Source organism: Oncorhynchus masou, chromosome 30, assembly GCF_036934945.1.
Source record: "Oncorhynchus masou masou isolate Uvic2021 chromosome 30, UVic_Omas_1.1, whole genome shotgun sequence".
Classification (NCBI taxonomy): Eukaryota; Metazoa; Chordata; class Actinopteri; order Salmoniformes; family Salmonidae; genus Oncorhynchus; species Oncorhynchus masou.
The window spans coordinates 50,104,847-50,129,211 of record NC_088241.1 but is presented as its reverse complement, the minus strand read 5'-3'; the positions used below and the strand labels follow the sequence as shown (position 1 = coordinate 50,129,211).

The following is a 24,365-nucleotide window of genomic DNA, read 5'->3' as shown; positions in this document are numbered from 1 at the left end:
CTCTCCCAGTGGTGTGCATATCAAATTAAACCAGCCCATAGCAGTGAATTTGTGGTTTAAAGAAAAAATACAGATTAAACTCTCAACATCAAATCAGAGATGATGAATACAATTTCCCTTCATGAAAGTGCCCTCTCCTGTCACGGCGAAAAATAGCACAGGAGTAATTACTAGACTACCATTATATACTTCAAATAAAACACATTTGAGGGATAAAATTAGGCTTCCACACATGCACACAGTACATGTGGACATGGCAAAACAGTTGCAGGCCTGATTCACACCACACTACAGAAGCCTTTTCTGCTAGGCTTATAGCTAATGACAACACACAAGTCTGTGAACCACACTATGACAGCTATAGTACCAATGCAACAGACTGGGACACAGCATGATAACCATGGGGCACATCACTATGGCTCACAATGGAGGCACATTTCTCAGGCACGCTGCCTGGTTGCATGGCTGCTGGCTGGCTGGCTGTTGTCTATTGAGAGATCCCCTGATCATCCAAGCGCCAGAGGGCCTCGGCAGTCAGCACGGCAGCAGGCTGAGAGCCCAGGCAAGGGAAGGTGGAGCTACAGTACCAGATTACACTATAATGTAGCATCTGGATTGCCAAGGAGGAGTGTGGAACGTGGAACATGGAATGCGGCAGGGGCACGGATGCATGTTGCGAGTGAGGGCGGGCCCGGAGGTGCGATGCAGCACGGTGCTTTCTCTGCTGTGGTGTGAAAGCTTTGTTGGTTAATTGCCATGCGAAATATTGGATGTGGGATCGGGAGGGAGGGAAGAGGGAGGGAAGAGGGAGGGGTAGGGGCCTCTGGAATGCCAGCAGTTCAAAGTGTGAGCGATGAGGGGGCAATTCAATCAAAGCACAAAGCCATGGCACTTTGGCCCGAGCTCAAAAACAGATTGGAAGCAAACATTAATAATACATTTTCCACTTTTGACTCGAGTTTATACAATCACATCTTGTCTGTTGCTGTAGTTGTTTGTTGCGCAGGTTAGAAGTAGACCTATTATGTAGTGTTGTGTGTGAAATGATTTATTATTAGAGACAGACTGAGACAGTAGACAGCCCTAGGTGGATGGGTGTTAAAAAGACGAAGATGCATAGTTATGACTGCAGGGCAAAGATACCTCTGTATCGCATTGAACTCCTTGTTACTTTCCATGCAAAAAAACCATTGTAGTACACATTTCAGTATTGAGACTGTGGGGATTCCATTCTAAAGGCACAGCAACACACAGAACATCCTCAGTGGACTATCTCTCCTCTCTGCTCTCCCCCAGACCTGTAGGGAGCAACCTCCTCGCCACACATGACAAACTAACACCTGTACCTATTTCATCTCCCGGTCCTCTCCATGCCTCTTGGACCGCTGAAGGGCGGTGAGGCTACCGAGGAGCTCCTTGAAGGATGGGGGAAGAGTTCTCTGTTCAAAACACTCCCCATCTATTTCCTGATGGGCGCCACCTGTTCCTCCATACCTCCCCCTCCCCTTCACCACCCCATCCATCTGAGTGAGGGATGGGCAGACTGCTGAGGGAGGAGAGAATGTTGTCACTGTCATGGAGATAGAGAGAGAGAGAGAGTTTCCCCAAACCTGGTGACTCTCAGGTTCCAGATGCCAGTAGTTTAAATGATGTAATTATGGTTGTCGTTCTATGACTCCCACTGGCCCTGGCTCTGCCCCTATTGAAATTACACTGGCAGGGGTATGTGCACACTCCACCCCTTACCCCTGCGGCCCTGTAACATAATTCAGAAAATAATGCATATGCATCCCATATTTTATGTAATGAGACATACAGCACTCTAAGTACCAGCTACATAGCGGATCATGTCTTACACATCTCAGGTGCTGCGTACACCGCTCAGTGCTTAGTGAATACTCCTCTCCATCGTAACGACTTTAGCATGTTCCCTGTTGTCCACTCCTGATCGCTCTGATGATAGGGAGAGAAACCTCCAATCAATCAAACAGCAAACTGTGATGGGTGTGTTTTCCTCCTCTCTCCTAAGACAGTGGAGCGGCTGCCATCTGGCAGGGAAAGATACCAGTCACAAACATACCCCTTAGCCTGGTGACAGAGGCTACTACCATTCGTAAACATAACCCAGTGCCTGGTGACAGAGGCTACTACCAGTCACAAACATACCCCTTAGCCTGGTGACAGAGGCTACTACCAGTCACAAACATACCCCTTAGCCTGGTGACAGAGGCTACTACCAGTCAGAGGCAAACATACCCCTTAGCCTGGTGACAGAGGCTACTACCAGTCACAAACATACCCCTTAGCCTGGTGACAGAGGCTACTACCAGTCACAAACATACCCCTTAGCCTGGTGACAGAGGCTACTACCAGTCACAAACATACCCCTTAGCCTGGTGACAGAGGCTACTACCAGTCACAAACATACCCCTTAGCCTGGTGACAGAGGCTACTACCAGTCACAAACATACCCCTTAGCCTGGTGACAGAGGCTACTACCAGTCACAAACATACCCCTTAGCCTGGTGACAGAGGCTACTACCAGTCACAAACATACCCCTTAGCCTGGTGACAGAGGCTACTACCATTCGTAAACATAACCCAGTGCCTGGTGACAGAGGCTACTACCGTTCGTAAACATAACCCAGTGCCTGGTGACAGAGGCTACTACCATTCGTAAACATAACCCAGTGCCTGGTGACAGAGGCTGCTAGTGGGTTGGATATATTATACGAGCCTATAAACCAACGTGGGGACATTTGTGGAAACGTCACATACACAGCGGATGAGTCAAATACACAATGCGCAAACAGCTGAACTTTTCCAAATTAACATCATAAAATCAGCTATAAAATCATTGTCATGTAAAGCGATGCAAACAAGTCCTTCATTCAAAAGAGGCCTGTGTAATCACCAAAGCAGTCCCTTCTTCTAACCGAGCTAATTGAAGTTCAGAGTCACGGCTAATGCATGATGGATGGTAGAGGAGCGGAGCAGGCCTCGCTCGCCTGGTGGTGGGGTGGCTTGGGACTGGCTGGCATGAGATCACAAGCATTAATAGAGCTGGACCTTTCACTCTGCCAGTCTGCCTGCCGCTCAAAGACATCTGTTGCCAGCAGGTATCCCCCTCCATCCTTCAGCTTCATCATGCCCAGGCCAGGCGTACCACCAACGCGAGCTGGCGCCAGCACCTCCTGCCCTGGCATGTCCATTTAAAGAGCCTATATATATGTTTGCTGGCTAATTCGAGCTGTCTTCATCAGGCATGTTTGCTGGTGACAAATGGGTGCGCCATGCAGCGCGGCAGATGGCCCGGTCCCATCATCAATCTGAGGAGACAGACGGGTGATGGATGGATCCTCCGGTGTAAACAGTCTTTAACTAAGAACCACACAGAGAAGGAATTTGCACGGCGACGAGCACCTTTAGTCGTAACAAAGTCTGGGATATTGGTGCAGGGAACAAATGACGCAAGCAATAGGATTAGGGTTGAAGGTTTGATTCTATGAGTGAAGGAAATTCACAAAATTACAAAGTGCAGCTAGATCTCTTATCAAGTTGTTTTGTACTTGTTGGTCTGAGTTGTGCTTTTCGAATGATCGCTGAAACAGCAGAGGTAATAGATTTTCAAGTACCAGACACATGTCAGCATTCCATCACTAGAATCAAATCAGGGATTCTGGAGAGTATAAAATAACACTGGGTAAGTATTGCTTTTCAGAACTGGTGGAGAGAACTTATTCCTGATACTGACTGCTAAAGTCAAAAATAAACATTTTGGAAACAGAGAAGACGGGTGGGAGGGAAGGATAAAAAATAAAAAAGGAGAGATAAGTCCTTTCATGATGGAGGCATCTCACTATGACATGCGACCACCAGTGTCTGCTATGAATAAATCATAAAGGCTCGGCATGGTGGGCGGGAGTAAACATTGGTGCATCTTTTACCTCTGAAGCCTGGAGAGGCCTGTCAAAGGCTGCAGTTAACAAGACTGTACCTCCTCATCACCATGCAGACTGTGTAAGAGCTGATCTGAGATCGAAACTTGACACCATTACACCGCACCTCCTACTCCTCCTCCCACTCCTCCTCCCTTTCTCTCAATCACACTGACTCTCCTTTTTCTCTCCCCACCACCTCCATGATGGCTCCCTCCTATCATCCTTGCACCTTCCAACTACCTGTTCCCCTACCTCCTACTCCTTGAACTACCACAGCCACTACACTGGTCCCACGCTTCTGGAAAAATACTATTTATTTAACACATTTTTAGAGCAAAAGGAATGCTAGTCTTAGAGCGCATCAGATATGTAAATAAAATGTCCCTCCGCAAATGTTCACAAAACAGCAAGGCATTACTGCCCTCCTGACCTCAGTGAAGACTGAATGCGGTCGGCAGGGCAAAACGACACTACTGCTCTAGGGTCATGCAAGATCAGTAGGAACAAAATTGGTAAATGTTCAGGCAATGCCTCCTCAGAATATAAATATTTTTTCCCGTTTCATGCTTACTGAACACGACCCAGAACTCACTCTGTGCATCACAACAGGAGACGCATGTTTGTGTGAAAAGTGCTGTCTTCTCCACAAACTGCTCTATTTGGACAAAAGTGTATTGGGACTTATGGATGATTCACTGTTATAGGAGAAATTGGATAGAATAGAGTGTTTGAGAAAATAAGTTTAAAAAAGAAGTCCAGTCAGAAAAGAGGAGGAATAGGATCTTACCATAGAAAGAGAAGTCTTTGGGTGTGTTCGTAAAGAGTGCCAGTGTGCTCTGGGTATTTGTAATTTCAGAGCGGTCAGATTGTCCATTCATAAATTCAGAGCATTTCGCTCTAGGAGCATTCAGAGAGCACAATGGACGCTCTGCCCGAGGAGTAGGGTTGATCCGAGCGTTCTGACCTCACAATGGCAGTCAAGCACCCAAGCTAACTGGCTAACGTTTGCTTGCTATTTCCAGATACAAATGAGCGAACACCTCACTCTGACCAGTTTACTCCCCCTAGCAGAGCTGGTTAGGCTGTTTTCATGTTATCCGGAGCGTTGGTGACTGTAAATGTGCTGCTGGCATCAATTGAATTGTCCTTTTTTGCCGATGTTTACTGATACCAGCCATATAAAACGGGTGTTGAAAGTTCATATATTCTGCACTCTGGCACACTCAGATGAGAGTGCTCTGAAAACAGAGTAGATAGAATGAGTAAATTTACGAACGCACCCTTTGTTTTGCCCTTCAGGCTTTAATATGTTAGAATTAGAGCAGGGTTCCCCAACTGGCCGAATTTGGACCACGGGTGATTTTATTTGGCCTCCCAAGTTTTCTGAGCAAAAAATATTATATCTGTTTGTGCTTATTGTTATCTACAAATGATTTGGTACTATGTTCCAGCCCTCTGACCATCTGCTCAAGAAAAAAAATAAAAATCAGCCCGCAGCTCAATGAAATATAGCTGATAATCCCTGAATTAGAGGCATTAAAATAAGAAACACACGAGAAAGACAAATGGCTGAAAGTAGTGAGTGTTGATCACCTGTTCAACATTACAATCGTTGGGAAATTGACTGAAATTGAGGGACGATGATCTGTTGCCAGAGGCGATATAAGCAGCGGTTGGCCGTCCTAAGTAAACTCGGCTGTCAGTTGTGTTCTCAAAAAATTGGAAACAAATGGAGGGAAAAAAATCTTACCACAGATTCGGAATATAGTTTTTATTTACAATTTATAAATCGGCAGATACAAAAACTTGTTCAACTGTATCCAAAATGTGCAATTAATCTATTGATTTTTTTCCACAAAAGAAAAAAATACAAGAATAAAAAAAATGTACGTTTGGAAAATTTGACAATTAACAAAATGTAAACTGAAGTAATGTCTTTTTTTTTCTGGTGAGTATTTACTAATAGCGACAAATTGTTAACAGACTATAGTTGTTTACAAATCTACTTTGTTCTCCCAAAATGATAACCAGTCATTATGTGTACATACATTTAAATTGCAACATTCTATTTCCCCATAGCTTAATACAAGGCATTCATATTCATGAAGCAGCACAAATGTGTATAACACATTAAAGAAATAAGGGTTTTTGAATTGTACCAAAGAGGTTTGTGTTAGGAGGGGATAAAACTGGTATTTACCAAATATATCATTGTAAACAATCACCTTCATTTGAAGAGATTCGCAACATCAACAAATATAAAATGGGTGAAGCTTGATAACGAATTCAAAATACTTCAGCAGCTTAAACAAGCGTCAACCTCTAACAATCACCCATGAGAAGGCAATAACGAACAAAATAAATCCCAGGATGCTGAAGTACTAGAGAAGATCACAGCAGAGAAACACCCATAACATCTGTGAGTGTTTATCCAATTGGGGACCTGTTTTTCTGGATCTGCTACAATAATGGCAGATTAAAAAACAGAAATAAAATAATTATAAGTACATTGTAGTCAAACAATTAACATCTTCATTTCACATTTAAGTTTGCTTCAATTTTACACATTCTAGTCGTCTTCATTCCTCCATAACCTAGCAATATTCTTCGATATGACGCTGGTGTCTCACCCTTTGTAACACATAGACATAACAACACAACTGATGAGTTCAATTCATGCGCTCGTGACAAACCTTACGTTGGACTGCGAGTTGTGACATTTTTCAATGTCATTCGAGTGACGACATTAGTTAGGGGAAACAATTGAGAGTTACTCATGAACCGTATGTATTGTCTTAGTATAGTGAAAACCATGCAAAAAAATATGGCTTTGTCTTTGAGCAAGTGTAGATGGTTCAAATGATGTTGCCTTGCTAAAACAAGCATACAGCTATTACCCTGGTGTAACCTCTTAGTATGTGGCACAGACTGTTAGAAACAATAAGTAACTCCCTACTAGTTCCCAAAATGACAAAAGTTGATAAGTCACAGAAAATTAATGAAGAAAACACAGATCATCCAGCTGATGATAGTGGTAACTGAGTACAACAATCCCTCCACACACAACTGACACATTACCTACATCCTTAATCCATTTCAAAGCATCCATTTCAAAGCAATAAAATGCCAATAAGTCTTTATGAAACACTTTTTTATACATGCAAAAACCATCCAGTGATCCAATCTAACCTATGGGTGTCCAGGTGTAATGGTAAGCACCTTAGATACCAACCGATATTTACTAACTAGGCATAGACAATACACAATTGACTACCAAAGAAGTCTGAGATCATTTTCCAAATACTTTAAGGACACGGATGTCAAAAAAGACACTTTAACATATGTAAAACTGTGACTCCCATGTCAAAGTATATGTTATAGAGCACTTGTGTAGTATAATGTGTGCCTTTTCCCTTTGTTCCAATACAAACAGCCTGGCAAGACTGAATATGTAAGTTAACATTGTTCTGTGGAGGGGGCATTGACAATAAGCATGACACGGGATACATATTTAAATGTCAAACTGCAAACCTGCCATAAGTGCGAGACAGACAGCATAGCAATGGCAATCAGTGACATCACTCATGCAAATTATTGGGCAAACCACACACAAAAGCCTCGATCTCATTCTCTATCGAGCAGGACATTATTGTGCCATTACAGAGTTGGGAATTCTGTCACGTACCTCTGACCTGGCTCCCTTCCAAATATGAGGAAGGGGCTCCAATATTAATCTATTCTGGCGTTTCCCAAAATCCCTCAGCCTAAGCTTGTTCCTTTCACCAGGATCCAGCTCATATGTTGACACAAAAAGGCTCCAGAACAGCATTTAGCCACTTTCTATTAAAAATAAATGGGTCAGCTGGGCAAAACTAAGAGACGTCTTGTGTTTCCTCAATGTGCTTACTGATAAATGCTGTAAAAACAACTATGTATTTGTGACTTTCCCTTTTTACTTGTAGTTATACTTCCCTCTCCTGTGCACTGTGATAAGGTCCAAGTCTCTACAGCCTACTGTATTTAACAGTTCAAAAGAAGGTCCTGCACGCAGAGGCAAGCATATTGTACAGAACATGACACGTTAATTTGTCCTAGCGCAGATTTTGTGACAGACTCCTAATAGGGAAGCATTCAAATGTTTATCTTCAGGTTAATTATTCATTACTTACCGGTATTTGCATTTAAAAAGCTATCATACTGCTGCATAAATATTAAGTAGAAGTGCATGGCGACATATAAACTAGCATTTATCTATCCTAACTAGGGATGCACGATATATCGGTGAACATATTGGAATCGGCCGATATTAGCTAAAACTGTGCAACACAGTGTTCCTAAACTAGCCCAGAATGTCTGCTGTGTGGATCAACAAGTCAAGCAGTCAACAAGTCAAGCAGTCATTTGAAAGAGTAGCAAAATTTCAGGGACACAACTCAAAGGCGAAATCCGTTCTCTATCGTGGGTAATGTTGGCTTTCGCCGACTGGTCGAGCACCAGTTAACACTACCAAGTGCTCTATTTCTCCGATGTTGCCCTACTGGAGTTACACAGCAATAGCGTCACTGCTATTACCTTCAAGACATACATACTATGGAACGCCGTTTGGGTCTTTGCATGTCAAAAGATATACAAGCAGCACTGTGAAAGCTGTACAAAAAAGTCAGCAAACACCAGCCACGAACGATGTGTTTACAATACCGCGTTGGTAATAAAGCCTCATTTGTTCGACCGCAACTTCAGGTGGAACCTAGCTAGCACCAATACAACCAGGCTGAAAACAATGACAAGTAGAAACTGCAATCATTCTCATTATTCTTAGCAATGATTTAGGAATCCTTGTACGTATTAGCTAGGTTGCCACTTGTTGTTCGCCTATTGAAATTGAACCTCAGTTCCTGAAAATAAATAGCTACTTAAGCCTGTTGCCCAAAGCTAACGTTATATGCAGCCAGCTAGCTTCATCTGGCTAGTGAAGCTCGACTGGACTGGGGTATGTGTTGTGAAGCTAGCCACAATAAGGATTATGTACAAGTGGAATTTGCGGTTTGCCTTCAAAATAAAAGTATGTCATTGACAGTGATGCAAATGAATAGAAATAGTAGAATTATTCCATACTATTATTTTGAAGGCTCATCGCAAAAGTCAACTATTGTGACTAATGTTTATTGTGGCTAGCTTCACAAAGATGGGTCTGACCATCATTAATCAAATAGGGTTATTTTAGATGACACCTACCTATATAGTTAGCTAACTAACTATAGCTACTGAAACGGATGTTTTTGGGGAAGAACATTGTTTATGACCAGCACTGTAGGTGCGCGAATCAACTTTACCAGCATCATAGCATACGTATCAATGAAACGTTGTATGTAACATGGAATACGAGTGATAGTGTAATCAACGTGTAATAACTACGTAGAAAATGTATGAACACGTTAAATTATTGTGACGTGCAGTCATATTCAGGTCCTGATTGGTCAACAAGCTTATTTGACACATCAAATAGTGTTATTTGACATCAAATAGTATATTTTTGATACGCAAAGGCCCAAATAGCGTTCCATAGAAATCCTGGTTGAGAATGAAAGGAATGAACAAATGAACAACGAAACAGCACATCAAGTAAGTGAAAGAAATAGGTTTTGATTATGTTTTACTGGTGATGGGGACATACGTAAATACCAACAAAATTGTAGTGACGCCTCTTGCACTGAGATGCAGTGCCTTAGACAGCTGCGCCCATGTGTGTGTGTGTTAACTATTTAACTGTTCTAGAATGCTTAAAAAGGCTACAAAAATTTGAAATATCGGTATCAGTGTTTTTTTGGTAAGGAAAATATCAGATATCGGTATCGGCCAAAAATGTCATATCCGTGCATCACTTATCCTAACAGTACCTTTTACAGTGGGCGGGATTAAATAGTCCAGGCTACATGCACCCACACAAAGCTTACGTTTCTTATTAGCCCTAGCAGTTGTCATTAACCAACTTGACGGATGGCAAATAAAAAAAGGTCAACAAAAACATTGCTTAAAAATACTTTTGGCCTCTGCATTGCATTACTGCAGTGCTTCTGCTTCAGTTTAAGACACCGAAGATATGCCCCACTGCGTTGTTGTTGGATATCTTTCAAGTAAATGTTTAAATGAAGCGTCAAAAGGATCACGCTCTAAAATCAGCCCATTTATTTCTTTCATTTAATTCACTGCAGCCTTTTAAGATGTCAAACCTAAGCCAGTTAAGTGAAACCTTATTTTAAATCTGTAAATTTGAGCCAGAAGGCAAAATATTGATGTTATTCAGACGGCTGAACTTGCCATTCTAGAGTTTCCAGTCTTCTACAGCAACTGGAGAGAGAAATAACTCCATATCTCACTGTTGATAAAGTATGTTTTCTTAAATCATGCTTTGTACTTCTGTGACAGACTTGTATACAATATTCTATGATAGATCTCTGGAGGTTTGGCCAGAAACTGAGTCTGAGCGACAACGACTTAACCCTTTAACTGTGGAATTGGGGACTGGACACTGAGAAACATCACCTTGGGCAAATCTGAACTGGATCACCATTACCAATTTATTGCACTACTTATAGCCAGTGCTTTTGGCAGAAGTACTGCGCAACATACGGAATAGGGTTCCATTTTGGACACGTCCCTGGGCAAAAACAAAGAGCCAATGTACCCCAATCGATCTTGTCTAAACGATGGATGTCTGTAAACCTTTGTTAAATCTCTTAAACTGAACCCAAAAGTGCAAGTTGCTACCATTGTCTGTCCCATCTGTCAGTGTCAACCCTGTCAGTAGTGCTTCTCCTGCAGGTAGTCTTTCATCTTGTTGGGCAAAGGCAGGTTCTGAATCAGGTCAATCCTGGTGTACTGTCTGATCACGAACCGACACAGGTACTGCAGGGAGCGCACTTGCATAAAACGAGACACGGGATTGGTCAGCCTGACGGGGTAGGTGGCGGACCCTGGTAAGCGAGATCTAGAATAACAGAAGGCTCCATTCTCCGAATCTTTGATGGAGTATTCTATCAGGTCTACGATGGACGTGTGTCCCTCCACGTCGGGCTGCTCGTAGAAGCTGAAGCGTCCGTTGGAGTGTTCGATGCGGGTGTGCAGGGTCTTGGTCTGGGAGCGGAAACTAAGGCTGAGGAGGTACCTGTCGTCCGAGCTGTCCCTGACCAGGAACGAGCCGTCGGGCAGGTTGACCAGCTTCTCCTCAGCCTCCCAGCGTGTGATGGGCCCCCAGTACCAACCCTGCCTGGCTAGCTTCTTCAGCTCCTCGGTCAGGCTGGTCACAACCATGGGTCCGCTGCTCTGGACTGAGTCATACACCAGGCTCATGCCCGGAGCCGAGTTGGGGTCAAAGTTTAAGTGGTGCCTCACCCGCTCCGCCACGTGGCTGTACGCAACACTGAACCCAGAGCAAGTCCTAGGGATCTCGTTGCTGGGTAGCAGGGGCAGGGGGGGAGGAGGGGGGTGTTGGGCATCGACCCTGTCCCTGGAGCTCTGGAGCATGACGCCGTTAGAGCCGATGAGGATGCCGTTCACAGACTCCATGAAGAGGTCCACTGGCAGGTTCAGGTTCATACTCACCAGATCCTGGTCTTCCTGACTCTGCTGATCAGCGTGGAGAGAGCTACTGTCCGCCTCAGTCACCACCTCCATAGGCAGGGACCCGTCCAGGCAGAAGGAGTGAGAGACAGAGTGGGACCCCTCTGGGTACATTCCCTCCTCTAAAGGCATGGTGTACTGGATGTAGTCCTGCGGCGTGAAGCCCAAGACTACAGGCACGTGTTCGTCAATGTTCAGGTGCAGCTGGTCTCCGTTTTGGTGCTGCTGGAGGTTCTTCAGGGACTCTGCCTGCTCCTGGAGGTTCTTCACAGCCTGCTCCTGAAAGATGCCCTCCATCTGGAAGTCCTGGTGGTGGAAATCCTTCCGCACACCATTCAAGTTGGGGCTGGGGCTCAGAGAGTGGACCATGGCTTTAACTTTCACCTCCATCTTGATGCAGGCTTCGTCTGAGTTCACAGGCCGCAGGGGCCAGGGAGAGGGGCTGTAATGGTGGCTGCAGAGGGATGCCGATCGTAACGGCCGATGGGCCTTGACCTCGTTGAAGCTGATGGGCACAGAGGAGGAGGAGAAGGTATCGTCATCGTCAACTGACCCCATGGCTGTGACCCCTTTGACTTTGGCCTTCTGCTTGGCCGACAGCCTCCTCTTCAGAGAACCCATCAGACTCTCGCTCTTAGAACGGCCCTTGTTGTGTCCCGCCTTCTCCTCTTCTTCAACTCCTCCACCACCACCTCCAAGGTCGCAGCCCGCCAGCTCTTTGGTGTAGCAGCCCCTGAAAAGAGAGTCTTCCTTGGAGAAGTCGACCGCTGGCGAGGGCTGCTGGAGCATGACAAAATCCCCCCCTCCTTCTTCCTTGCCCTTGTTGATGTTGAGGGACTTGCAGATGGTCTTAAGGCTGATTTTCTTCATTCTGAACGGCCCTCCTTGGCAGGGAAGGGGTGTGGGACATGAGACTGGGACGGGATGGCTGCTCTCCTCCTGGGGTCCTGATGAAGATGCTGCTATCCACAGAGTCCTCCCATCAGGCTGGAGACAGCTGGTCATATACACTGCACAGCACTCATCCCCTGGGAGGAAACACAAATAAATAAAAACATACCTCAACAGTTTTTTTACAATCTGTTTTTAATAAAGTCATTTAGGTGTGAATTTACCTTATGCATGCCTTTACAGACGTTTCAAGACACACCCGGACTTACTGGTAAGCTTACTCTTATTATTAAAAACGGCAAATAAACTGTACAGAGTTATTACCATTGCAAGACTAGAATAGCTGACTCAGTTGGACTAATGTGATTGTAGTTTTTCGTTGCTGTTGAAATACTGTTGAATATTATAGCAATATTGTTTGTACATTTAAATTGAAATCCATTCATTTGTACGTAAAACAATGTCTCATAATGGCACCATAACATTAGTGTCTTTAGCAGCAATTTTTTTCAGAAAATGATTTAGCAGTTGTGCATCTGGTGCCTTTACACATCACGTGTAGTGTTCAAACTATTATTGGCAGATTATTATGAGCAGATTAAAAAAATGAAATGGTGTTAAACTAGCGAGAAAATTAACAGAATTGATGGTCATAGCTAGTTAGCTATTTTATAGGCACTAGTCATTGCAAAAAAAAATCTAACAAAACCTCTTGCTAATTGATTACGTTTCTAGCTAACCTTAAAATGTCATGTTTTTACAATAAATATTGGTCATCCAAACAATCACATCTGATAAATAATATGTATTTTCATTACTAATGACTAATTTGCCAAATTGGCTGTTTTGCTAAACTGCATGGTTTTGTCTGTACCAGCTGCTAAATTACGAATGCTAGCCAGTTAAGTTAGCTAGCTATCACGTTAGCTACAAAGCTAATAGACCTGGCCAGCTGGGCCTACAGTCTGGTTTTGCTGGCAATCTAACATTAGTTAGCTATTTTCCATGTTAAATCGTTAAGTAACCATAACGGTCTAAATTAATCATAGATATCCCAAATACTACGACAGTTTCACATTGACAGCTAAATATCAATGTAGTAAAGGTTAGACGGCAATGTCATTGTGTTGAATGAATGTTTACAGTTGTCTGGTCAACTAAGTTAGCTAGCTAACTTGGCTGCCAAGCTACATGCATTAGCTCTGAGTCAATGAAACAATCTGTAATATTGTATAGTTGGGTACTTACTTCGTTAGATTACCATCTGCATTCGTGGTAATGTACACTTGAATTGGGTTTTACCTACATTTGAAAATGTATTTTAGAAGATAGAACTGAGCTACCTACTTAGCTTAGCCAGTCAGCAAGCTAGCTTAGCAGTCACAAGCATATCGTGGAAGGAGCTACCGTATCTAGCTAGCAAAACAAAATAAAAGTGCGTCGGAATGGTTCCCCGTTTTATCTATGGCTGTTTATTATGCTGTATTGTAATTTTTCAACAACAATCATTTTTTTCTGTCTTTTCTAATACTTTCTGACGGACTCTTCCTCTCTCTTGCATTTGTTGCTTGTTGAATTGTAGGAAAGCAGGCTGAGAAATACAGCGAATCACATCCAGGGTTGAAACCATTTCTACAATTCCCTCAGGACATAGCTGCTGGAGAAAGGGTCACAGAATGTTGTGTGTAATAAAAAATAATGTCATTCTGTAGGCTTATACATTTCTCAGACCAATGAATACAGAATGTACTCCCTGTGTATAGTTCCATTCTTGTGAGATAATGTTACAATAAATGTTAGAATGAATTAATTCACTATCTTGTTAAAGCTATTGGTTGCATCTCTCTCAAGTATCAAGTTCTATATCTTCTGCATACTTTATTATCTGCCTGGTGGTAGTTTGATTAATTCTATATTTTAACTGATAACTGCTGCAGAATTTAGAAGCACTCATAACATGACCCCATATTTGTCCGGGGGGCACATTTTGAAAAACAGACACTCATGAAGAAGAACTTGGGCGAGAAACCCAATATTGCAAATGCAGTTACCGCCTCTTTTACAGAGAAATCAGAACCTCAGACAATGTGCAACCAGCCACCTTTAGCAAGTATCTCATCAATATTCAGAGCAGGCTGAGAAATGGAAATTGAGAGAATGTGAATAAACTATTTATGCTCTTTCGGACAGAAAGGAGGGAAGAAAATTATGTTTTGAGACAAGTGTTATTTTTGTACAGCATGAAATCAAACACTAAACTTTAGAAATGCACAGTCGTTTTAGGCACATAGTTGCCCCTTTCACACACACACAATGACAGCACTGTCTTCTGAGGGGAGTAGAGGCTCAACGCTCAGCTTGGCGCACCATATGAACTCAGCAGTCAAGCGTTCACTGAATTCAGTTTGTGTTTGTACACAGGGGTTGAACATTATTTTTCTGGAGATGTTATTCGATATTTAAACTGAAAAGCATCATCCAAGTTCGGTGGACTTTTCCAAAGTAGTGTAGTGCATTAACGTGAGCTCTCTCTTACATGCACACCCACACATTATTGTTTTACTATCCTTGTGGGGACCCCAAACAATTGATTCCCAATCAAAATCCTATTTTTCCTGAAGTTAACTCTTAACCTAATCCCAAACCCCCTAAATCCTAACCCTAAACCTAGCCCCTAACCCTCAAATCCAATCAACTAGTGTAGACTTTACAGTGAAATGCTTGCTTACGAACCTTTCCCAATGATGCAGGGTAAAAAAAGAAAATAATAATAAAGAGGAATAAAATAAAATACACAAGAATGGAGCTATATACAGGGAGTACCAGTACCAGATCAATATGCAGAGGTATGAGGTACACTATATATACAAAAGTATGTGGACACCCCTTCAAATTAGTGGATTCGGCTATTTCAGCCACACCCATTTCTGACAGGTGTAGAAAATCGATCATCACAGCTATGCAAACTCCATAGACAAACATTGGCAGTAGAATGGCCTTACTGAAGAGCTCAGTGACTTTCAACGTGGCACCATCATAGGATGCCACCTTTCCAACAAGTCAGTTCGTCAAATTTCTGCCCTGATAGAGCTGCCCCGGTAAACTGTAAGTGCTGTTATTGTGATGTGTAAACGTCTAGGAGCAGCTACGGCTCAGCTGCGAAGTGGTAGGCCACACAAGCTCAGAATAGGACTGTAGACTGCTGAATCACGTAGTGCGTAAAAAAAACATCTGTCCTTGGTTGCAACACTCACTATCGAATTCCAAACTGCCTCTGGAAGCCACATCAGCACAATAAATATTTGTCGGAGCTTCATGGCAGAGCAGCCGCACACAAGCCTAAAATCACCATGCGCAATGTCAACTGTCGACTGGAGTGGTGTAAAGCTCACTGACATTGGACTCTGGAGCAGTGGAAACGTGTTCTCCGGAGTAATGAATCACACTTCCCCATCTGGCAGTCCGACGGACGAGTCTGGGTTTGGGGGATGCCAGGAAAATACCTGCCTGAATGCATAGTGCCAACTGTACAGTTTGGTGGAGGAGGAATAATGGTCTGGGGCTGTTTTTCATGGTTCGGGATAGGCCCTTAGTTTCAGTGAAGGAGAATCTTAACGCTACAGCATACAGTGACATTCTACACGATTCTGTGCTTCCAACTTTGTGGGAAGTTTGGGAAAGGCCCTTTGGGATGAATTGGAACGCCGACTGAGATCCAGGCCTAATTACCCAACATCAGTGCCCGACCTCACTAATGCTCTTGTGGCTGAAATGAAGCAGCAATGTTCCAACATCTAGTGGAAAGCCTTCCCAGAAGAGTGGAGGCTGTAATAGCAGCAAAGTGGGGAATGCCCATGATTTTGGAGTGAGACGTTCTATGAGAGGGTGTCCACATACTTTTGTTAATGTATGTATGTATGTATGTACATGAAGGCAGAGTAAAGTGACTAGGCATAAGGTTAGATAGGGATGGCAGGTAGCCTAGCGGTAAAGAGCATTGGGCCAGTAACTGAAAGGTTCTGGTTTGAATCCCCAAGCTGACTAGGTAAAAAATCTGGCGATGTGCTCTTGAGCACGGCACTTAACCTTAATTGCTCCTGTAAGTTGCTCTGGATAAGAGTGTTGATTAAAAAATGTAATAAGAGTAAAATATAGAACAGTGTTTGAATGTGTGGGGGATTTGTGTGTGTAGGGTCAGTGCAGATAGTTTGGGTACCATTCATTGGTTGTCTAACTATTTACAGTTATGGCCCTAATGGTAACCATAAACCTAAGCTTAAAAGGGTCCCCACAAGGATTGTAAAACCAAAATCACACACACACGAGAAAAGAAAGCTTTGAAAATGTCATATAATATATTTTTTTGTTAGGGTTGACTGTTTGGTTCTATTGCCTGTTGCGTTCACCTCTACCATTCAGTTTTTTTTTTCAGGCTCTCAAAAGGCACATCATAAGCCCATTCAAATGCCAAGCCCTAAAGGATGTTACAACCTGTCATAATAATTTCCATGCCAATATTATGATTCCATTTTCTGTTACCCGCCAAACTGACTCTATTGATTTTCCTTAAAGCAGTGTTACTTGGCAAAATATTCCAGTAAGAGCATCCTAACTTGTATTCTGAAAAACATATAATATTGGGCTGTCTAAATCTTTCCAAACTGTGTTCTGAGTTACTTTGTATCAGAGCTACCAGCTAAAACTTGAACTCTGAAATGATTCATTGGTTGCCTAATTAGTGTCAGCATTGTTTTAAAGTGGCTCTAATTGTGTTTACTGCTGCTGGCCTAATTTGGACCATACACTGTGTGCTATATTTTTTTTTTCAGCACTGTTAAACTGTCAAGCTCATAGAAGGTATGCCATGGCAGACTTGCTTAGGGGACTGCTGTGTGCAGACAGGCCCTATGCAAACACACTAATTACTGAACCCTATTAGGGCTGATCAAGCTGCCTAAGCTTTATATGGGCAGAGAGGGAGGCGGTGTGTGTGTGTGTGTGTGTGTGTGTGTGTGTGTGGTAGGAAGGGGAGAGTGTATGCGGTTTCATAGAGAGCAAAAGCCAAGGACACTGGCAGTAGCAAACGAGAGTGCAATGTTTTTACAAGCCAAATTAGACCTGACAAACAAAGTTTTTCTCTAGTGATGGGCTATTTACTTCATGGCAGAATGAGTAAACATGTTGCTATGAGCCAAAAAGTAGAGTGTTACATTTATTCCAGAGAAATCAATCCGTTTTTAAAAATTATTTATGTTATAACTGGGTCAAAGGGTAGTCTTTTGTATCAAATTAATTCTGAAGATATCAATAAATAATGTTACCACTATCATAATTTGATGAGAAATTAAAAATCGACAGGATTATTGGCTGAATAGCACTGCAGGGTACCAGGTAAAGGGGCGTAGGGGGAATTTTCATGTCTACTACAAGCGATACAAGATCAATATTTCTGCAGGATTTGAATTTATGTATAGGCACAAGTGGTGAAAAAGAAAATGTCAAGTCGAAACATTCGACAACCAGGGAAACCTGTCTTTTAATGAGATACCTCTACACAGGGGGCAGGTTCTTGTTCCTTTTCTCCTCTTAATTCCAAATGAAAGCTGTATCAGCCATAAATTATTTGCTCAATATGTCTGCGGCATCCTTCAGCTTTACTCAGTCCTTCGACTTGACTGCTCCGCCGAGGGGGTTTGTTGGAGGTCCCAAGGTGCCCACCTTCATATCCTAGACACTTTGCAGCAGAGCAGAAGACGGGTACAGCAGGCATGTCAAGCAGTGACAGAGCCGATGGGACCACTTGGGTTTTTGTTTCAGAAATGACTGAAAAATAACACAGGGGTTCGATTGTGCACAATGCCGGTGCCTGCCCCCACCCCCTCTCTTCTCTCCTCTGATGGATCCTACAAAGGTCACACTATAATCGTCCCTTACAGAAACAAATTGAATTAATGAAAGCTCTCTCTCTCTCTCCCTCCTCTCTCTCGGCAGCTAGGGACATTTATGGAATGGTTAATGTTTACCTTTTTAGGCTTACTTCTTGCTCTTGGTCTATAGAACCATTTCTGTTTTCCAGCCGACGAGAGCAGTTCTGCTGGTTGTTTAGGATTCAAAGGGTGATCCTGGGCTAAATCAGTCCTTCAAGTTGCCCCAGCTCTCCTCTGGGATAAGTTGTAAGAGGTCTTGGAGGATTGTGCATTAATTACACTTTCAACAGCTGTATCCACACTGCATGTAATGAGTCAGCTATAGTAAGATAGGAGCTGAATGTAAATATGGCCAATGAAGAAAAAGGGGATGAAAATATCATCCCATGTTTTCTTATAAGCTTGTAACACACACCAGTCAGAGTGAGATATCTCTTGAAGCATGACTGTCACAACATATTATTAATTGTAGACCTAACACTTAGTTTCCTATTGCCATGTGTTTAATTACAATTCTGATATTCAGATTAATGTGCCGAATTAATACAGGCATTACACAATTTGCCCTCATACTCAAAACAGCCAAAACAGAATATTTCCCCAACATTATATTGTATTGGCTTTAGGATGTGTACAGTATGTGTAGGGCTACGTATTACTGTATGTGTTTATTCTACTTGAATATCCCCAAGAGTTTGTGTACATAGCTCTATCAGCAAGACAATATTGTAACCACCAAGTCAACATGAGTTGACAACAGCTGGAGGCTATAACTTGTGCAAAGCAACACATCGCAGCGTTTGGTTTCTAATCGGTTCTTGGAACGAAGCCATAAGTTTCCTGACGGGTAAAACTGAACATTTTTTAAACGTTCGGATGAACAAACATTTTTAGGTTGCAAGGAGGTTATAAGAATGTTTTACTATAGTTCCCAGAATGTTTTCCTTGAAGGTAATTAAATAATATTCTGAGAACATTCTCTAAATGTTGTGAATGTACTCACTAAGTTGATGGGTTATATTTTGGGTAATGTTTTACAGCTTTGTCATTCTATTTTGTACATTAAAATCATCATATTTTATAGTTTTATATATTTGACATGTTCTGAAAATCCTTGAATATTTCCCAAATTCCAGTAGTTTACTGGTAAAACTTCTGAAAGTTACCTGTACATACCCTTCCTTTGCAACCCTATACACTGCACTTTGATGAGCCGACACATCAAAAGCATGTCCGCTCAGTGCTCCATGTGAACACAAAACAAACATGTCCACCTTTTCATCACATAGACTTCACGCCTGTCATGTTTATGGTTAGGGCTTAACCTGATGCCTACACCAGATGGGAACGGGAGTCTACCATCAAAGGGTTTACCCACCTGTCTTTGTAATTTGGCCTGTATCTATATAATGTCACATATCCATAGCCTGAGGTTAATGAGCTTCAGTCAGTCAGTCAGGACCGATAACCAATCTCTGCAGTGGGCTACTTTGCCAACTGCTGGAGGGGGATCTAGAGCTGCTGCAGTATCTCTTGTTGTTGGAATCTGAAGAGTCTGATAATAGATAAACGTATGTAGCCTATACATTAGAGGCAACCATATGGTCATGGTTTCTTAGAGCTTGGTGAGATTGTGGTTGTCCTTCCAACTACATTCTGGGACTCGTGCAGGGGGACTCGTGCAGGACAGTTGCTTGGCTTTGAAACATTCTCAGCACATTTAAGGAACTTACAAAAAAAAAATATATTTTCTTGGTATTTCATTACTTTAACTGAATTCTTCCTAAAAGTTCAAACATGGTTACATTTAATTAATTTGGTACAGTTCTAGGAAGGTTCTCCAAGTGGTTTGTCTTTGGGAATGTTCTCAAATAGTTTAGAAAACATTAAGAAAACTTTCCATAAAAAAAACAAGAAACCTTTAGTAACGTTCAGAGAACGTTCTAAGGATGTTATTTAGAAAAATATACATTCCATTCTCAGCATAAACAAAACACTATCTTCTATCTTGTTAAGTGTGTTCTGGGGTGTTGGCAGTGCGCACTAATTGGCCACACCTGATCTTAATGAGTTCTTGTTACTTTTGAAATGGGCTCTATTTGAGTAGACTAAAATGAACAGCTTTGTATGAGTTTAAAAAAACATGGCATGCTAGCTTCATCCTGAATGGCGCAGTGGATTAATTCCATGGATAAAGAACAGAAGATCATAGGTTTGAATGTCACTGACGCCTTGTCACAATAAAAAATACATGTGTTTCCTTGATTAATGCCTAAGCAAATTAATGTGTGTCTTTTCTGTGCTTGGAATTCAAAACAGTTAACCCAAACTAAGCTAGCAGTGTTATTAAAAGTCTTATTGAAACATGTTCTCAGAACATTATTTAATTACCTTCAAATAACCTATAATTTTCATTCTCAGAATGTTAATAAAAGCTCTCAGGAAAACTTTTAGGTTCTCAGAACCTCCCTGTAACCTAATGTTGAAAAACCTTTCCATTTTACCGGCCAGGAAACGTATGGCTTTGTTACCAGAACCAATGGGAAACCAAAAATGTACGTTCCTACAACTTCCAAAAAAAAACAAATGTGCTTGCTGGGTTTGTTCCCATAACAAATGTGAAACCAAAAACACATGTTCCCAAAACTTCCAAGGAACCAAATGTGTTAGCTGGGCAGATTCAAATTACATATTTACTCTGAGGGATGCCCTGATATGGACCAATGCTGATAACAACCATGCCACAGTAATTGTACGGTAGCTTAAATGCGAAGGAAATCTACCTGCAATGGGTAATGTAAAAAGTACAGTAAAAAGCCAGACCGACAACCAATGGAAAACTGAACACACAAATCACTGCACATGTCTCAATCTGTTAAGAGCCAAATGCGACTGATTGTACATCAGGCTGTGGGGGAATGAGTCAGCAGACTTTAACATTAAGGACCTAAAGGGGGGTGATCACAACCACGAGACACAGCGAGAGACAGGGCAGATGACTCACACAACGGCACTGTTCTCATTTATTTGAAGTGAAGTTTTGCTCCCTGCACTACTAATGTGAATGACTGATCTAAGAGACACAGACAGGCTGCAAAACAGGGGAAGGTGTGCAAGGTGAAACATCGAAACACCAGCCTCAGTCATCACAGACTACACACTGGCTATTTTACATCTAGATAAAGAGAACCCCCTCTCTTCTGGGTGAAGAAACCTCCTCAAAATACTCAACATCATGTCCTTTGAAATATCTTAGAGCTGAGGTATTGAACATCAGTTAAGTGTAAACATATTGTGTGTTTGAAGCTACTGCAGCATCTACTCTCAACTGTCTTTATGCTGATGGGTTGGATGTTTTCTTCCAACAGTTGGACTGACATGGACTGAAGAGACTGTTGAGACTGTTGAGTGTCTAGGTTTCAAGGATCCCCAGTAGAATGTGGATTAATAGAACGGGTTTTCACCACAACAACAACCACTATAGAGAGAAGGCTTGGGAAACAAACTTGGAGACACTTCAGCCAAGTCAAAAAGAGAAAGTAGGGCCTAGATATTCTGTTCTGTGTAAGAAGATCACATAAAAATTCAAATGCACTTTGCAAAGCACTCAGAACCCTGTAGGTTTCTCAAGAACTGTGTGATTATATTATTATCACATCAAATTATCATTATGCTAAGTTTTTAATTATCACCCTCCTGATTGATCAAATATCCGCATCATCTCTCAAATGTGAGATCTCGAGCAATTGGATTAATACAGACAGCACAGCTAAGAAATTAGGCCTACATTTGTTTGGAGAGGCTGCACACATCTACTTTGATTCTCTGGCAAACTGATGATGTTTGATATGAGATGAATTGAATGACAAGATCATTTGGGGGGTCTTAAAAATTTCCCTCTATGTGGCATAAATGAAAAATGGTTTCTCTGATTTTGAAATGCTTCTTTAAATATTGACCATCCTTGGTCAGAGGACTATCTTTACATTTCAAGACTGTGTTGACATTTCTAATGCCCATGAGAGTAAAAGTATGATCCTCATTTTTTTACATGTATTTATTTAACCTTTTAACCCTCATTAAGATGTCAAAGGAGTATTGATGGAATGGACATTTACATTTTTATCTGGCGAAAGACTAGTGTAGAAATACTGCTCATTAACCATTTCACCAGAAAGGATGAGATGCGGACAGATTTTTTTTTTTAAGTTATGAAAGAATAACAATTCCTAACCCCAATGATGATAGGCTTACATGTATGATAGAACTACACCGCCATATGAAGACTAGGACCTAGGCTATAGGTCTATAATTGAACAGACCTGCAATACCAGCATTAAATTGAAGTGTGAATACATAACCTAGAATGACAGTTTTGTTATTTGAATTAAACCAATACACCATTTCCTTCGGGATTCCCAAAATATCAGATTTTGCTGTGTATGCAAACACATCAGCTTGGTCATGGAAAATGTGCACATAAATACACACTGACAAGCTATAAGAACCCCTCAATCATTCCAGATTGGAGATGTATAATTGACCCAGGGGTGGACTTAGTGATTTGGAGGCCCCAGGCAGAGGCCAGCATGAGCCCCCCCCTCCAATTAAAAAAAAAGGGATTTATAGGAAAGACATGCAATTTAACAGTACAAATGTATTACCTTTTAATGTGACATTAATGTGCCATGAACACAACCATTCATGATGTTTATCTGATTGTCAAGCACGTTAATCCAAAAATAATTAAAAATAATGCTTCAATTCGCAAGCCCCTCCAGAGGTTGAAAAGGTTAGGCATTGGCCCTCAAATCCTCAAAAAGTTATAGAGCTGCACCACTGAGAGCATCTTGACTGGCTGCATCACTGCTTGGTATGGCAACAGCACCGCCTTCGCCCGCATGGCGCTACAGAGGGTGGTGCGGACAGCCCAGTACATCCCTGGGGTCGAGCTCCCTGCCATTCAGGAACTCTATATCAGGCGGTGTGAAAGGAAGGACTGGAAAATATTTAAAGACTCCAGCCACCCAAGCCATACACTGTTCTCTCTGCTTCAGCACGGCAGGCGGTACTAGTGCATCAAGTCTGACACCAACAGGCTCCTGAACACCTTCTATCCCCAAGCCATATCACTGCTAAATATACTGAACAAAAATATAAACCTAACATGGAACAATTTCAAAGATTTTACTGAGTCACAGCTCATATAAGGAAATCAGTCAATTGAAATAAATTCATTAGGCCCTAATATATGTATTTCACATGGCTGGGAATACAGATATGAATCTGTTGGTCACAGATACTTTAAAAAAAGGTAGGGGCATGGATAATAAAATGGATGGAATAAAATAAAATGGATCAGTCAATATTTGGTGTGACCACCAAATACTGTGCGCAACACATCTCCGTCGCATCGAGTTGATCTGGATGTTGATTGTGGCCTGTCTTACTCCTCTTCAATGGCTGTGCGAAGTTGCTGGATATTGGTGGGAACTGGAACATGCTGTCGTACAAGTGTATCCAGAGCATCCCAAACATGCTCAATGGGTGACAGTTCTGATGTATGCAGGCCATGGAAGAACTGGGACATTTCCAGCTTTCAGGAATTGTGTACAGATCCATGCGACATGGGGCTGTGCATTATCATACTGAAACATGAGGTGACGGCGGCGGATGAATGGCACGACAATGGGCAAAGGATCTCGTTTTGGTATATTTGTGCATTCCAATTGCCATCGATAAAATGCAATTATGTTTGTTGTCCGTAGCTTATGCCTGCCCATACCCTAACCCCACCCCCACCAATGCTGATCAGCAAATCGCTCGCCCACATACATGTGGTCTGCTTTGTGAGGCTGGTTGGACTTACTGCCAAATTCTCAAAAACTACATTGGAGGTGACTTATGGTTGAGAAATTAACATTAATTCTCTGTAAACAGCTCTGGCAGACATTCTGGCAGTCATCATACCAATTGCACGCACTCT

General features: G+C 42.2%; 1 protein-coding gene across 1 annotated transcript; it reads right to left on the bottom strand.

The window, feature by feature from the left end:
- Positions 1–5,703: 5,703 nt before the first annotated feature.
- On the bottom strand, positions 5,704–12,566 carry LOC135522715 (suppressor of cytokine signaling 6-like). The gene has a single exon (XM_064949239.1). It carries the CDS (start codon positions 12,564–12,566, stop codon positions 10,743–10,745), a length of 1,824 nt encoding a protein of 607 aa, XP_064805311.1. The 3' UTR covers positions 5,704–10,742.
- Positions 12,567–24,365: the final 11,799 nt, after the last annotated feature.

Coding starts and splice junctions, on each gene's coding strand:
- LOC135522715 (XM_064949239.1), bottom strand. CDS start 12,566: ATGACCAGCTGTCTCCAGCCTGATGGGAGGACTCTGTGGATAGCAGCA.